Consider the following 18,023-nt stretch of genomic DNA (forward strand, 5'->3'; position numbering starts at 1 on the left):
TCTCAAACTTGCATACATATTGCTATTATAAACAAGACTGATTGATGCCAAAAATAAAATAAATAAATTGCAAAAAAGATTTAATAAGCATAAATCATTTCCAGTCTAGATTTTGCCTAATATTTGACTAAATAGAGTTATGGGCCAAATGTTTTCAGTGTGACAGTGGTAAACCAAAAGTATAAATGTAATACATAAACATGACAACTTGGTATATTTACAATGTGAAAATGAAAGACAAGAATGTACTTAAGATATACATTAAATAAAGGTATTGCAATTTGTTCACATATGAATATTTATAGTTCACATTTATTTACCTGTAAATTAATTTTCACCGACAGCCCATAACGACTTCATACTAACGTCTTTCTAGTTGCAAAACAGCTTCAAAACATGAATTGATACGTTTAACGCAATCTGATTAAAATCAGCTCTATTTGGATCTTTACTTTCCAGTACAGGCCAGTGGACCTGATTTTAATCAGATTGCGTTTAACGTTTAGCTAACAATGTTTATCGTCAGTTCAGTATATTGTCATTAAAATTAAAATGCTAACACTTTGGCAGGAGCAACATATGTAGGCCTACTTTGGCCAGAATTAATGATGGTTAATTAGTTTTAAAGCTAATGTCCACTAATAAAGCATAATAAAATTGCACTTTTCAAAGCTTTCTTTATGTCAAATTAAAAATACTCTACACCAAATAATTGGTTCCCTACCCTGGGTTTCTGCTAGAGGGAACGCAGGTAAAATTACATGTATGTACTCGAAAATCTCGGAAATTAATGGATATGTTTTGTTTTAATTTTTAAGATAGATTATAGGAAGATAATTGCTGTTTAAAATTTGTAAAAGTGCATTAAATAAAATGTCCAATAAAACAACATTTCAAACCCATAACTACCCAATATATGCCTTTGAATATATTTAGTTTGTATTACGTACCCTTGAATTATGTTCTGGCAGAAAGCCTGCTACCTTTGACAGAGGTTGAAACAATTGGTCGTCTAATTTTTGACTGTTACCATAAAATAATATACTTAATCACTTTTGGCATCTAGCAATTTAAAGCAAAATGTACAATAGTTAGCACTTGCAATCAGCATCATATATTATTTTGTTTTGTTTTACCTGTAATATATTTTCACCAGGACTTCCTTCTTCCTTCATGAATGATTAAAGAAAACAATACTGGATATATTGTAATTATTTTTGTTTTATTCCAATATATAATAACAAATGTGTTTTATGTCAGTATGTGGAGCAAACTAGCTGATACAGTTGGTTTAAAATCGTGATTACAAAATCCTAAAAATAAAAGGAACTGGCTCCTAACGTCAGCCTCTACATATTGTCCACATTTGTACAGGCCTGTAGGAACGATATTTGAACTGTGTTTGTGTGTGTGTGTGTGTGTGGGGGGTATACAGTCTCTAGTGAGGGATACAAACTAGATTTTCATCTTTATATCATCTTTATTTATGTGGAGTAGTGAAAATTTAAAACATACATTTTTGTCCTCAAGTGTGGGATGGAGAACAATTTGCTTAACCTTCTGACTACTGCAGGCGAGATATCTCGCCCGACGTCACGTCACGTCAGTCGATATACTGTACACTGTATACAGTGCATTCCCCAATTCATATTTCCCGCCGTTTTGCACACGACACTCACCGGAAATGGAAATATAATTAAAGAAAAAAGATTTTTTTTCAAAATGGTGGCTTTTGTTTTGATTTTTTCAATTGAAAATACCTTGAAATTTTGAGTTCAAAAAGTGGTTTTCAGCAAGTATTTTCGCTTGACAACAATGGCGGCACATCGCAGTCATTTTCAGGGATCGATAGCTGATTGTGACAGCTAATTTGATAATAAATTTGATCGTTTTACCAACAACGAAAATTACCAAATATTGCAATATGAATCTTTGTTCGGGTTTTAAAAATAATTCTGGTCAGAAAACCACTGTTATCGGGAATAATGGACATAAATACTGGACAGCTGGCCACAAATACCCGTAAGTAAACGCAACTTTTTAGATTTTTTGCCTAATTTTAATCACCATTAGCCGATCTAAAATAATAAAAATTACAAAAAAAGACACGAAAATAATACTTACCGATTAATATATGAACTTTATTTCATGTTTTTATAAAACATTTAAGTGAATATATGTGAGTAAAAATTATAAACTTGTACCCACTCAACGTGGTTTTTGTTAAAAATTAATCCAGTAGTCTAAAGGTTAATAATTAAAAATACACAGTTTAACCAAACACATTAAAACTTGGAGGATAACTAGCTAAGATAACACAGAAAACTGTGCTAATTTTAGTTTTTTGTTAAAGTATTATATCTTGCTTTGGTGAGGAGGGGACACTTTCTAGCAAATTTTCGAAATTGGCCTCTGGAATATCCATTGACATGTCATGTTTACATGTACGCTGAACAAGATTTGTGATGAAATATTATTACATTTTGTTTGTTTTTCTTCTAATTAGGTCCATTTACTTCAGTTTACATTATAAAAGTCATAAAAAAGTATGTTAAAAAAATGCTTGTTGTATGCCAACTTGACAGCACCGATTTATACAAAGTTCTACATCACAATAAATCTACATATAGCATTCATTCTCTGATTATATAAGCACCCTAAACTATCTGAATGGTTTTAATTTATTTCACAGGATCTAATCATTGGGTGTTTTTCGTAGTTTGGTAAAATGTGACTAATTGGTTATTGTGTGAATATTACTTCCGCCTTTGGGGTGTCAGCTAGAAGATAACATTATTGAAAAAAATAGCAAATGTTGGATTTTATTTATTTAATTATTACTGTATACCTGAACATAATTGTTTTCACAATATCGTGCAACTTTTTCAAGATTTCCATAACTATCCTGTAACGTCTGTCTTCCGTCTGGAATTTCGTGATCTATTAACTGCAACAACTCAGTAGCAGCCATTTTGGATATTCCGGAAATGAATGGGGGTCATAACCTCGATTTCATAATTTATCTTGTGTATACTCAAGAACTACTGTCATACAAAATAATTATACATGTAGTTTGTTTTGCTTAACGACACCACTAGAGCACATTGATTTATTAATGATCGGCTATTGGATGACAAACAGTTGGTTATTTTGACATTCTCTTAGAGAGGAAATCCGCTACGTTTTCAATTAGTAGCAAGGGATCTTTTATATGAACCATTCCACAGATGGGATAGCACATACCACGGGTCCGATCTCTGTCCAGGGATCCGACCTGGGACAGAAATTAATTTTGGGAGACAATTTTTATAATTTAGAAAGTGCAATCTAATTATTTACAGTACTCGTTGAAAAATATAGCATAAAGCGCCAAAATTTAGAGCAAGCATTTCTAAAAATTAATTATTTATTTAAATTAATCCAAAAAAAAATTATGTTTTTAATTTATATCATATTAGCCCTTTAGAGGTTATAAGGAAAGAGGTTGATCCCAAGCCTAACAGAGAAGATTATTTATTTGAGTTAGGAAAAACACCAATCATAATCGGAACTTGAGTGTGACCAATCGAAAGGGAGGTGAAAAGGGCCCAAGTCAACCCCACGGCCGAAACTGCCCACCCCTAAATGCGCACCCCCCCCATACACGCCCACCACTGGAGTCCACCCCCCCCCCCCCCCCAGGGAGATGATCTTTCATATACCATTCGTGGTGCACTGGCGTCACACAAACTAGAGTGTACTAATTCTTGTTGGTTGGTTATAAAATAGAAATGTTTTATAACATATGAACAGTTTATAAATATTATGTTTATGGTGCATCCGCGGATACATGCAACTTCACAAGCGTAAGTACCATTCCGTATAACTAATGCATTTCGTAATGCAGTAAATTGCCTTAAAATAGTTTAAATAATTTTTATAAATTATAGTACATGTTTTTTTCAAATTTTCACTCACCCAAACAGGTTACGTTTGATGCATGCTACAGTTCTTGGCGAACGTTACTACATAGCAGCCAGTTTAGTGATCATATGAAGCGAAGAAATACCAATACAAAGGTAGCTATTTGAATAACAACTGTCTGTTTATAAATATTGATATGCTTTAGAACTGATCGAATGCTTATTCTCACCAAAACTGATTTCACTACGCAACCTTCCATTCAAACAAACAAACAAACTATCAACTAAAAAAATATAACAAATGAATACTAAATTACAGATAAAGCAACTCTTTCCTTTAAAATATATATCATAAAACGTACACTTTTCCCGCTCCCGTGCAATGAGTGCGTTTCTTTTATGCATCAGTATCCTAATAACAAAGAAGAAAACGTTGGTGCTTCTCAAATTCCGGACTGAAAACGCATAAAATGAACAACAATGGCGACCTCCTGTGGAAGTTGTTGCAAAATCGCTCCTTCGATTTTAAACGCAGACTTGTCAAATCTAGCGTCAGAATGCCAACGATTCATTGACTGCGGCGCCGACTACTTACACCTGGACGTAATGGATGGCCATTTTGTTCCCAACCTGACGTTCGGACACCCTGTCGTCAATTGTCTCCGCCCTCATATCCCCGGAGTTTTCTTGGAGATGCACATGATGGTTTCAGAACCAGAAAAGGTTTAGCCACTAGTTCTGAAATAATGTTAGTTAGGGTTACAGTTAGCAAGGGTGGTTCTAATGGAAGTGACATGGTGTCCAGATCCCCTTCATACTCCATATGATGATACGTATCCAAAAGCTTACCGCCCTGTGCAGAGCCGGCTCTGCACAGGACGGTCACGTGACGTGTATGGGTCATTGCAGCCAGCGCTACACGGGACGGCGCTGCCCAGTATGTGTGCGACTGGTTGTGTTCTGTCAGTTTATATCAGTAATGGACATTGCTAACTTTAGACAATATAAATGTTTGTCTACCGTATATAGAAACGTTGTTTTTGTAGATCAAATTTAATTCACTATTACTAATAGAGGAGTGATATCTGCGTAAAATACGTTTGTCTACCGTATATAGACACGTCGTTTTTGTAGATCAAATTTAATTCACTAACTATTACTAATAGAGGAGTGATATCTGCGTAAAATACTGTGTACCATCAATGTCGGGTGTATTGGATATATATCAGAGAGAGAGAGAGAGAGAGAGCGAGTTCTGCAGCCCCCACCTTCTAGTTATCAATTCAGTTAATGACCTACAACCACACACCCCTCTGGGAGCACTTGGGCTACTTTATTGATGATAACTGTTAATTAAATGAAGAAAACAGTGAACAACCATGGAAATCAATATCAATTTATTTACATACATAATTCTATACACGTACATAATTCTATACAGAAACAATATACAATATATACAATATATCTATATACATATATACACATCGAATGCTGGACAAGTATAGCTTGAGAGATTAAAGCTCACAATTGTAATTAAAGATATGGTTTAAACAATATTTATTACCGGTTGCTACACCTCAGTATTCATTTCATCAAACACAATACATACCTGTAGATCTATACCTATACCTATACCTATATTTATATTTATATCTCTATATATTTATATCTATATCTATATACATATACATACCTATATATCTATACCTATACCTATATATTTATATCAATATCTATATACATCTATATACATACACACACGTAGCATTTAAATTGAAGATTGAATTGAAACAGAAATACATAAAAGAGTAACAAAGACACTACCTTTTAAACCTTTTATAGAGAACACGTTTTGAGATCGATAATATATACTTAGAAATGGCCAAAATCGCTTTGTTTGGAATGACATTTCTGGGAGCAGTTCACCAAAAGATATATTTGATAAATTGTGCGCAGTAGAGCAATCGTTCAAACGACTCAGAGTTGAAGAAGTATATTTTGTAGAGATTAGCAGACGAGGAAACTTTAAGAAATCTCCCGGGCTTACCTCAAGAGCATATTGTAAGCAGAGAAATTCCATCAACAGACACCTCAGGAAAAAGTTTGGAAAACGTGTGATTGGTCTGAACATCCAATACCCGGCCGAGTTCCACAAAGATGGCGTTCATTTCAATAAGAAAGGAACCAGAAAGTACTTTTTTAAATTACGGAGAGTGTTTGCGGGTTTCTGAGTGACTTGAAATTACGTATAATTTTGTTTTAAGAGTAAAGTAATATTTTAAATATTAGAATGTGTTTTGTTGCATTTTTTCTAATTGGGAAAAGTAAATACACGTTTTTATTTTATTGAGTATTATCCACAATATACATATGTTTTCTTTATTATTACTGACTCTCCACCCACCCCCATATCTTAGTACACATGTACACAAACGACTGGTAACCGGTCACTGCAGCATATACTAAGACCGTCCTGTGCAGAACCGTCCTGTGGAAGACCGCCATGTGCAGAGCCGGTAAGGTTTTGGCTCCTTATGCATATGACAGGTCGGAGGTTTCTTATTTTCGTTTTAATTTTCATTCAATCATTTAAAGCCGCACACCCTAGTTCCATCCAGCGAAAATAAATTATAATTTGGTTATCTACAAACCTGTAACACACTTAGATCACTTTTTTTTATGAAATGGAGTGAAAAAGCAGGTTTTATATCGATAAATACCATGGGAATCCCCATGTCCCAATTGCTTGAAATAATTTTGAAAGTTAGTATTCTGATGTCACCGGTAGATGTCGCTCGAAGCACAACAATGCCTACGTCACGACAAATTTCACAGACTTGGGGTGCGTTAGTTTCACCTCTCCTGGACATGTTCCAACTGTTCTGTCCTGGTTGTATCCCCTCTCCAGATATCGTAAGACTTAGCAAAATTATTGGGTTTAAGGGTTTGTAACGTTTTGTATTGAGACACTTACTTGTCTGAACTTTATTGTTACTGAAAATGTTCACGAACTGTGAAGAAAAATCTCACAAATGAACAACAACAAATCAGATGTTGATTGCGCGAACCGTGCACGAGAAAACAAACCGAACCAAAATGATAATGGTCACGTGATATACCAACGTCTATGACATTAAAAATAGATTGGACCTCGCTTGCTTAATGTTTTTTTCTCGACAGAACGTCTTGTGAAAAAATGCATTTCGTGGTTTTACAAACATCAGGATTACCAAAAAGCACTTCAGGTGAATGGAAATGTGTATTCTAAATAATAAAATGTAAGTAAAGTGCAATTTTATTTGTGAAAAATGGGGTTTAATAGCGAAAAACAACGCCGTAATGGAATAAATAGCCGTAACTAGGGTGTGTCCCTTTAAGATAACTTGATAAGCATCCCTATTGTCCGAACCAAATTTTTAACAACTGCAAAAAATTACTCTCCTACCTTTAATTGCCATTAGATTTCCTCCAAAGTTTGTCCAGACACAAATCGCAAAAACCCCCACTACAAATATACATATTCCACACACAAGACTGCAACGATGTCGCCGATGGGGACCAGACAACTCGGACCGGGGGACAACTCGGCCCAGACATCTCGGCCACGGGGCCAAGTTATTAGACTGATAGATGGGGCATGCTGTGACACATTATATGCGTGTTAAGTATGATAGTTGGCCGTCGTCGAAGTATTGTACTATAGTAATAATAATGCATTATACTGATACCGCTAACTATATGGTCACCATTAAGAATGACAATTGTGTATGTCGTAGGCGCATATCGTAGTGTCGGATGGGTTTCTAGAAGTATTGTACTATAGAAATAACGCAAAAGACATCATTTGCCAAATTCCCACATTTATTACATTAAATACATACGCACATATGTACGCAAAAAACCCAACAGAACACATATACATAAATAGTTATAATAAAGAAATAAAACACCAATCACCAAAAGAACATAGAGATAAAAGTCCGTGTTGTTACAACGATAAATAACTTTTGCATGTTTTTTCTGGGATCATCTCCAATGTTTAGGTCACCGACTGTAGAACAAAAACAAATTATTCGAACAGCGGAAACTATCTTCAAAGATAAATGGATCAGCAATTTATCAATTTAACAAAAACTTCTTTTATTTCTGTGAGAATACTTTAATTTAAAAAGCAACACTTGTTCAACAATATTGTTCAACAATAGACAAGATTGTCCATGTGCCGAGTTGTCTCTGGACTCCGGGCCGAGTTGTCTCGCGGTGGGCCGAACTGTCTCGATGTGGGCCGAGTTGTCTGGGCCAAGTTGTCCTCCGGGCCGAGTTGTGTCTGGCATTCGTCGCCGATATCGTCTTTGCTGAGATTGCATAGGAAAAAATACATGCATTTTTTTGCCGTCTGCCATGTTGCTTGTTTATGGAATACTCTTCAAGAGGGGTAAAAACCTCCAAAGTATGTGACACAATTAATATGAAATCAACGATCTCTAGTGGTATCATTAAAAAATTAATAATAAATAATATGACGTCATCACGTTTGCTTTTATATCATAACATGTTATGACGTTGTTAGATTAAGTCCTATCCTTTCACCCCTCTAGAAGAATATTCCAAAAAAAGTCAAAATGGCAGCTGGCACAAAATTACATGCTTTTTGCCCTATACACACTCAGCGAAGTCGATATAGGTGACATAGTTATCATCTGGTATGTGGAATCTGTGTCATTGTAATGGTTTTTTCAAGATTTCTGTCTGGACAAACTTTGGAGGAAATCTAACGGCAATTAAAGGTAGGAGAGTAATTTTTCGTAGTTGGTTAACAATTTGGTTCGGACAATAGCTCTTTTTTTTTTTAAACTTTGGGCTTAATAGAGTTTGCAAAAAACACAAATGTTTAAAAGCTTTCTACTCCCATGAAAGGTCTCGAGGAGAGGGGGTCAAGATGTCCCTTTCTTAGAAAGGTTCAATCAACTAGTAAAAGTAAAGTTTGTTTTATTTAACGACGCCGCTAGAGCACATTGATTTTTTATCTTATCATCGGCTATTGGACATCAAACATATGGTCATTCTGACACTGGTTTTTTTAGAGGAAACCCGCTGTCGCCATATAGGCTACTCTTTTTACGACAGGCAGCAAGGGATCTTTTATTTGCGCTTCCCACAGGCAGGATAGCACAAACCATGGCCTTTGTTGAACCAGTTATGGATCACTGGTCGGTGCAAGTGGTTTACACCTACCCATTGAGTCTTGCGGAGCATTCACTCAGGGTTTGGAGTCGGTATCTCGATTAAAAATCCCATGCCTCGACTGGGATCTGAACCCAGTACCTACCAGCCTGTAGACCGATGGCCTGCCACGATGCCACCGAGGCCGGTCAATCGACTAGTAGAAAAGTGCTAGAAATAACGTCTAGCACATGTGCTCTAGACAGTAATGCAGCCTTTTCATTGGTTGATTGTGTTCATCATTTAGGAGGCAGATAGCCTTTGCTACCTTTTGATGAAAGTAAAAAAAGTAAAGTTTGTTTGATTTAACGACGCTGCTAGAGCACTTTTAAAAAAAAATCTTATCATCGGCTATTGGACGTCAAACATGTGGTCATTCTGACACTGGGTTTTTTAGAGGAAAACCCGCTGTTGCCACATAGGCTACTTTTTTCCAACAGACAGCAAGGGATCTTTTATTTGCGCTTCCCACAGGCAGGATAGCACAAACCATGGCCTTTGTTGAACCAGTTATGGATCACTGGTCAGTGCAAGTGGTTTACACCTACCCATTGAGCCTTGCGGAGCACTCACTCAGGGTTTGGAATTGGCATCTGGATTAAAAATCCCATGCCTCAACTGGGATCCGAACCCAGTACCTACCAGCCTGTAGACCGATGGCCAAACCACAACGCCACCGAGGCCGGTACCTGTTGATGACGTCATTCCATAATTAAACTTAAAGGTAGTATGTGATGTCACGTAATATATGTAACACTGCATGCATGCATTCTTTCTAGTGACAATATATATATCAGCTGTCAGCAGGGTCGTGACGTGATGGTACAAAAATAAAATGCAGAACTTTAATTTTATAGATGGTTTTAAAATTATAGATGATTGAAATAGAAAATATTTCTTGTTTTGTCAGATACTTGTGTCAAAAAACCATATCTACAAAAAGACGAGTGCCAGAAACTATGATTTAATTTATTTGAATTATCACCCACCCACCCACCCCTTGACAGGAATTCAGAACAAGGTTGGGGGGGGCACAAGAGCCGGCCTTGGCCAGTTCCTCCGTCCATGACAGGAAAGGGAGGGGGGGAGGAGTTGCCACTAAAAAGCCCTTAATGGTTATAGGGGTAAATAGTGCAATTAACTATATAGAATGAGTCCCTACATGTATGTGATGAAACTAAAAAATATTTGACAAAAATTAATATGCATTTTGTTACTTGTAGGTGCGGGATTTAGCTCAGTCAGTTAAATACTCACCTGAGATTCTTGCATCGCAGGAGTGGATCCATTCAACTGATTGGTATTTTTTTCTCATTCCAACCAGTGTTCCACAACTGATCAAAGATCATGCTTTCTTGTCTGAAAAAATTTATCCCTTGCTGCATTAGGACAAAAGTTGCGGGTTCCATCTGATGACTACGAGTCAGAATTACCAAATGTTTGACATCCAGTAACCTATGATTACCTAATCAATGTGCTCTAGTGGTGTCGTTAAACAAAATAAATGTTTTTGTTACTTGTAATTTGAGTTATGACATCATTTTTAATCAGCATATTTTGTGTTTTCAGTGGGTGGAGGATGTGTCTGGTGCAAGGGCTGATATGTATTTTGTGTTTTCAGTGGGTGGAGGATATGTCTGGTGCAGGGGCTGATATGTATTTTGTGTTTTCAGTAGGTGGAGGATATGTCTGTCTGGTGCAAGGGCTGATATGTATTTTGTGTTTTCAGTGGGTAGTGGATATGTCTGGTGCAAAGGCTGATATGTATTTTGTGTTTTCAGTGGGTGGAGGATATGTCTGGTGCAGGGGCTGATATGTATTTGGTGCAGGGGCTGATATGTATTTTGTGTTTTCAGTGGGTGGAGGATATGTCTGGTGCAGGGGCTAATATGTATTTTGTGTTTTCAGTAGGTGGAGGATATGTCTGTCTGGTGCAGGGGCTGATATGTGTTTTCAGTGGGTGGAGGATATGTCTGGTGCAGGGGCTGATATGTATTTTGTGTTTTCAATGGGTGGAGGATATGTCTAGTGCAGGGACTGATACGTGTTTTGTGTTTTCAGTGGGTGGAGGATATGTCCGGTGCAGGGGCTGATATGTATTTTTTATTTTCAGTGGGTAGAGGATCTGCCTGGTGCAAGGGCTGATATGTATTTTGTGTTTTCAGTGGGTGGAGGATATGTCCGGTACAGGGGCTGATATGTATTTTGTGTTTTCAGTGGGTGGAGGATATGTCTGGTGCAGGGGCTGATATGTATTCTGTGTTTTCAGTGGGTGGAGGATATATCCGGTTCCGGGGCTGATATGTATTTTGTGTTTTTAGTGGGTGGAGGATATGTCTGATGCAGGGGCTGATACGTGTTTTGTGTTTTCAGTGGGTGGAGGATATGTCTAGTGCAGGGACTGATACGTGTTTTGTGTTTTCAGTGGGTGGAGGATATGTCCGGTGCAGGGGCTGATATGTATTTTGTGTTTTCAGTGGGTGGAGGATATGTCTGGTGCAGGGGCTGATATGTATTCTGTGTTTTCAGTGGGTGGAGGATATATCCGGTATTGTTTTTGTGTTTCAGTGTGTGGAGGATGGATGCAGGGGCTGATACGTGTTTTGTGTTTTCAGTGGGTGGAGGATATGTCTAGTGCAGGGACTGATACGTGTTTTGTGTTTTCAGTGGGTGGAGGATATGTCTGGTGCAGGGGCTGATATGTATTCTTTCCATTACGAAGCCACCTCAGACCCGGCTCACTGCATCCGCATGGTCAGGGAGTCTGGGATGAAAGTGAGTTACTTTTCTTTTTCTTTTCTACAGCAGGCGGGTGGGACACAGCCCAGTAGTAAAGTGTTTGCTTGATGCACAGTCGGTCTAGGATCGATCCCCATCGGTGGGCCCTTTGGGCTATTTCTCATTCCAGCCAGTGCACCACGACTGGTATATCAAAGGCTGTGGTATGTACTACCCTGTCTGTGGGATAGTGCATATAATCAAAACGAGTAGCCCATTAGGTTTCCTCTCTTAATATCAGTGTGGTCCATAACCATACAACCGTAAATAAAATGTGTTGAGTACGTCGTTAAATAAAACATTTCTATTCTATTCTCTACACCAGGGTTGTAGCCCAGTGGTAAAATGTTTGTTTCAGATTGATCACTATCGGTGGGGCCCATTGAGCCATCTCTCATTCCAGCCAATGCACCACAACTGGTATACCAAAGGCCGTGGTATGTGCTCTCCTGTCTGTGGGATGGTGCATATAAAAGATCCCTTGTTACTAATGAAAAAATGTAGCAGGTTTCTTTTCTAAGACTATATGTCAAAATTAACAAAACATCCAATAGCAGATGATTAATAAATCAGTGTGTTCTAATGGTACTTATATTTGCTATACAAATTGGAAAACACTGGTTTAATAAACATCTTCGAAGATGTACCACTTTGATCAAAATTCCTTTGCCTGTTTAATTTATTACAGATTAGAAACAGTCCACTTTTGTAAGGTAATGGATCACAACATCTGATAAGTCTAACTAATTTATACTGTTCATATAGTTATGAATAAAAAAGGAATTGAATTAAACAGTCGCTTCTGTAGTCTACACAAATGAACTTGTTACATAAATCAGCGAAGTTGATAAAATTGTCTTGATTAGTTCACAACTGTAAGCCTACAAAGCTTATGCAAGGTCCTGAAAATGGCAAGCGTGTAACTTTATACTTTTATTACTCAAATTTGGACAAATAATAGAAATATAGTTCAAAAGTAGATGGAATAATAAAAAGAAGGAAAAGAAATGTTTAATAAATGAATAAATGTGCTCTAGTGGTGTCTGTAAACAAAACAAACTTCTTCTCCTTATTGCAGGTTGGCCTGGCGGTCAGTCCAGATACGCCCGTAGATGTGGTGCTGCCGTTCGTGGACACGGTTGACCTCATCCTCGTCATGACTGTGAGGCCGGGGTTCGGTGGACAGAAGTTCATGGTCGACTGCATGTCCAAGGTTTACTCACATACAGAGAGCTTTAACAATATTTTAGGCTGAATTTACGAAGGATGATTTTTCTTAAATGCAGGTGTTTAAGCATGGTAAATGCGGAGATGCCAACCATTACGAATTTGGCAGAATCATTACGAATTTAAAGCATATATTGCACTATTACGATTGCCTTGTTCGAAATTCTGATTTTTAAAAAGAAAATAGTAATTTCGCGTATTTGGTGTCGGATCGTATTTTGGAAGGCACAATTGTTGTTAATACCGGAGAAATAGAACTTTTTCCCTCTTCACTTGCAACAATCGTAGATTGGTTTCCTGCCTTGTTCTTTAAACTTATGGATTCCAAATAGCGAGCATAGCAAGCGTGACGGTATAGAATAAACCAGTTTAGCAATCTGTCTTCCAAACTGCCCCGATGTTTGACGCTTGGGTATGGCCTTAAACTTGACTTTACCAAAATGTCGAAAAACAGGATCCTGAGCCATTACTGATAACATTCCTATTTTGGGTGAGGGGTGAGATTCCTATTTTTGAAGGCCTGGATTCCTATGACACTCAAACTAGGTTTGGCATCTCTGTAAATGTGCATAGTTACACGTGTGTAAGTTTAAAACAGGCTTGGTAAATTTGCCCCTTTGTCTTTAAAGTTTAAAGTTGTCGGATACGGCCAAGTGTGAATTTTAAAAACAACTGGCAAATTTTAATAAGGCGATATAATTTTGTGTAATAATTGATATTGTATTTTGAAATTAACTGGGTTCGTGCTGTTTTTGAAGTTTAATAAATAATTTGGCAAAATGTTTTGCTCTCCCAGAGCTATCCCTACTGAGAGTGTATACCGTCAAATCAAAGGCTGTGGAATGTACTACCCTGTCTGTGGGATGGAAAAGATAACATGTGGCTAAAGTTCTATGTTGTCATTCTCTTAGCATACTAGTAGTTTTTAGAGTGTTTGAAGACACATGGAAAAAAACCCTTATTTTTAAACAAACAGAAATGAATACTTTAAAAAATTTTATTTGAACAAGAGTGAAAACAATAAATGGTGTTTTTCTTGTTTTTGTTCAGATAATCTTCAATGAATTCATTATTTTTTTTAACATTTGTTAAAATGATGAATGTTTTCAGCACTTTGGTATATAGAGGTTGTGCACATCTCCAGTACCCACCCTGGGATCCGATCGTGAATGTCATAACATTGATGCTTAGGCCATCGGTCTACAGGCTGGTAGTAGTGACGTCCAATAAGATAAAAAATCAATGTGCTCTAGTGGCGTCGTTAAATAAAAACAAACTTTACTTTAACATTGATGCATATTTGTTGTTTATTTACAGGTGAAGTTCTTGAGAGAGAAGTTTCATAACATGGATATTGAGGTTGATGGCGGAGTCGGTCCAACCACCATCCACGAATGTGCTGAGGTGCGAACTTTTGACATCCGTTTTTTTTTTCCTTGTTGAGGGGGGCATGTAGCCAGTGGTAAAGCGCTCTCTTGATGCGCGGTCGGTCTAGGATCGATCCCCATCGGTGGGCTAATTGGGCTATTTCTCGTTCCGGCCAGTGCACCACGACTGGTACATCAAAGACCGTGGTATGTTCTATCCTCTTAACTATATATCGGATGCCATATAACCGTAAATAAAATGTGTCGAGTGCGTAATTAAATAAACCATTTCCTTCCTTCTTTTCCTGTTGGTCGTGGGAAAGGGTGGCATGTACCCTGTGGAAAAACACTTGCTTCATGCACGGTCGGCCTAGGATCGATCCCCATCGGTGGGCCCATTGGTCTGTTTCTCATTCTAGCCGGTATGCCACGACTGGTATATCAACAGCTGTGGTATGTGCTATCCTGTCTGTGGGATGGTACGTATAAAAGATCCCTTGCTAGTAATGGAAAAATGTAGCGGGTTTCTTCTCTAAGGCAATAATGTCGGAATTACCAAATGGTTGACATCTGATAGCCAATGATGAATAATCGATGTGCTCTAGTGGTGTCGTTAAACAAAACAACCTTTCTTCTACAACCTATATCACCATGACCATTACGTTTCTGTGAACTCTGTGTTTAGCACCATGCTCAGTGTTTGTATTAACTTTAAGCTTTGGTTTTTTACAAACTAGAAACCTAGATTAAAAAACAAAGAGTAAAAAACGTAATTTATAGTTTCACTGGTGGTGTGTACATCCTAATGCATGTAAAAATAAAATAAAAAATTCAAATTAACTTTAAAAATATTTAAAAAGTATATATGAATAAATTAATCATGAATGCTACGTTCCAAATTTCTTTTATAAAATTAAAGAAACTTTCCCGAGTTTGCTGTCATTAAAATGTTATCAACTAATAGAACCTTTTTAATGACTAAAATTATATATTAAATACAATTTCTTGTTTGGAATACATTTGACTCTGTATTCAAGAGGGGTGGGACGTAGCCCAGTGGTAAAGCATTCGCTTGATGCACAGTCGATCTGGGATCGATCCCTGCCGTTGGGCCCATTGGGCTATTTCTTGTTCCAGCCAGTGCTCCACAACTGGTGCAACAAAGACCGTGGTATGTACTACCCTGTCTGTGGGAAGGTGCATATAAAAGATCCCTTGCTGTTAATCGAAAAGAGTAGCCCATGAAGTGGCGACAGCGGGTTTCCTCTCTGAATATCTGTATTGTCCTTAACCATATGTCTGATGCCATTTAACCGTAAATAAAATGTCCTTAATCATATGTCTGACACCATATAACCGTAAATAAAATGTGTATAACCGTAAATAAAATGTGTTGAGTGCGTCGTTAAATAAAACATTTCTTTCTTTCCTCTATTCAGGATGTTTCTGATTGTCCTAATGTTTGTACAAGCTCAGTCGTGTATCATAATAATGATTATATTTTTATATTATGTACAAAATTATTGTAATTTAAAACCAAATACAGATTGGTCCTGTGTAGCAGTATTTACTTTCTGAATAAAATAGAAATATTCCGGGCTAGTTCTGGGTCAGCAAAACATTGTGCCAAATTATCTATTAAACTTTAAAAATTGCAGAAATCCAGTTATTTTCTTACAAAATATCAATTATTACTTGAAATTATTTCGCCAAATTAAAATCAAATTCGCCAATTGTTTTTGAAATTTGTAATTGGCAAATTTGGCGCGTGCCAAAGCGAGCCCTGGATATTATTTTGAATTTAATTTTGTTTATTTCTTGACAAACATCCCCTACCCAAGAGCAGGTCCAAGAAATAGATGTTTTTGTTGGGAGGGTGTGTGGAGCGGGAAAAGGTTGTTTTGTTTATCAACACTACCAACACTACCAGATCACATTGGCTATTGGATGTCAAACATTTGGCAATTCTGACATGAAGGAAACCTACTACATTTTTCTGTTAACAGCAAGGGATCTTTTATATGCACCATCCCACAGGCAGGATAGCACATTCCACGACCTTTGATATACCAGTCTTAACAGGGAAAAAGGCACATGAATCGTCAAAAGCCATACCAATTTTTAAAAAAATGAAAGATTAAAAAAGAGTCACTCAGATAATTTGGGGAGGGGGACAGGTTCCCCATAACATTTCCCCATTTTGTAATACAGCTGTTGACACCCCATTGGCTGTGTTTTAAATACTGTAGAACATGAAAGTTTTGCAAACAGCAAAGTATTGCAAACAACAAAGTATTGCAAAAACTGTGAACAACTAATCATCGCAGTACTTTATCCACGCAATAATATAGCAACTTTACTTACAAATAAAACAGTTTGATCAAACTGATTCTTAAGTCAACAGGCTTGCTGGTGGGGTTTTTATGTTCTTGGCCACGATGTCAGCATACATTGTACCACTTGGTAAATTTCCCCTTGATTGCTAATGTAAACTCTGCGTTCACTGATAAATCCATGGGCTGGAGCTCACCGGTATGAGATGATGCACATGTTATACCTGCATACTGGCCAATAAATGTAGGCTATAGATATTAATCAAAACCAGACATGCCAGACACGTAAGTGTAAGCACTCTGTTCAACATTGGACAAAGCATCTGCTTTCGAAGAGTTTTTATTTTTATTACTCTTTGAATAACAGCTAAGGTCGCAATACTTTTCATGTAAGCTACATCTGATGTCGCAGAACTTTCCACACTCGCGGTTTGGGCTACTGTTGACATATTGCAAAACATTCATGACGCAATACATAATGGATCTACAGACAAAAGAAAATCACACCATAATGTTCACTTTTTCCTTTTGTATTTTCAGGCTGGAGCAAACGTGATCATTTCGGGAAGTGCGCTGGTGAATAGCGACAACCCGAGACAGACCATCAACTACATGAGAAACATAGTTAACGAAGCTATCCAGAAAGGAAGTTTGGAAAGATAGCTGGAGACTTTATATTTCTAAACTTTGGGTTTCTCTTAGATCAGGCATCTAGCTGGTTTTGATAACATGCTTTTTGGTTTTGTAAAACACTATCAATAATTGTTAAAATTAAAATGAGGTATTTATGGGTTTGTTACAATTTTTACAGTGTTTTGATTAGTAAAGTATACAATGACCCATCATTAACTAATCCGAGTACATTACACTAGGGGGCCTAGTGTTGTTATTAAAATGTATATTTATGTGATTGAGAATGTCCAACAGGGATCAAACTGAACTTTTCTTTGCAACTTAGCGACAATACGCAAAAATAAATGTGGTAGAAATTAATCCACATAAAAGAACACTTGACGAACCGAACAGAAAAATCATGATGGCTTAGATTTTACATTAAATTTCAAGGCTTCTAGAATTTTTTTGAAAATCCACTAGCCATGGGATCAGTGATTTAAAACATTTACTAGCCACGATTAAAAATTCACTGGCTCTACTTTACTTTAAGTTAATACAATTTTAGTAAATAATAG

The 18,023-nt window shown here is 37.0% G+C and overlaps 2 protein-coding genes across 6 annotated transcripts in view; one reads left to right on the top strand and one right to left on the bottom strand.

Annotated features, from left to right (window-relative positions):
• The window catches only part of LOC121384948 (abl interactor 1-like), a 35,466-nt gene extending 32,489 nt beyond the window's left edge, over nucleotides 1-2,977 (bottom strand). For all 5 annotated transcript variants that reach the window (XM_041515438.1, XM_041515441.1, XM_041515439.1 and 2 more), the window contains exon 1: nucleotides 2,849-2,977. In XM_041515438.1, coding sequence (XP_041371372.1) covers nucleotides 2,849-2,971 — 123 coding nt within the window. In that variant the 5' untranslated portion in view covers nucleotides 2,972-2,977. The remainder of the gene's footprint in view (nucleotides 1-2,848) is intronic.
• Nucleotides 2,978-4,359: 1,382 nt separating this feature from the next.
• Nucleotides 4,360-17,621, top strand: LOC121385616 (ribulose-phosphate 3-epimerase-like). The gene is made up of 5 exons (XM_041516361.1): nucleotides 4,360-4,625; nucleotides 11,796-11,903; nucleotides 12,985-13,119; nucleotides 14,451-14,537; nucleotides 17,374-17,621. Exons 1-5 carry the CDS (start codon nucleotides 4,383-4,385, stop codon nucleotides 17,494-17,496), a joined length of 696 nt encoding a protein of 231 aa, XP_041372295.1. The 5' UTR covers nucleotides 4,360-4,382; the 3' UTR covers nucleotides 17,497-17,621.
• Nucleotides 17,622-18,023: the final 402 nt, after the last annotated feature.

This window comes from Gigantopelta aegis, chromosome 11, assembly GCF_016097555.1.
Source record: "Gigantopelta aegis isolate Gae_Host chromosome 11, Gae_host_genome, whole genome shotgun sequence".
In the NCBI taxonomy this organism is placed as follows: Eukaryota; Metazoa; Mollusca; class Gastropoda; order Neomphalida; family Peltospiridae; genus Gigantopelta; species Gigantopelta aegis.

What these genes read in the sequence shown, in the direction of transcription:
- LOC121385616 (XM_041516361.1), top strand. Translation starts at nt 4,383, where the DNA reads ATGGCGACCTCCTGTGGAAGTTGTTGCAAAATCGCTCCTTCGATTTTA. An exon ending in TGGTTTCAGAACCAGAAAAG is followed by an intron (nt 4,626 to 11,795) that starts GTTTAGCCACTA and finishes TTGTGTTTTCAG; the next exon opens with TGGGTGGAGGATATGTCTGG. An exon ending in TCAGGGAGTCTGGGATGAAA is followed by an intron (nt 11,904 to 12,984) that starts GTGAGTTACTTT and finishes TCCTTATTGCAG; the next exon opens with GTTGGCCTGGCGGTCAGTCC.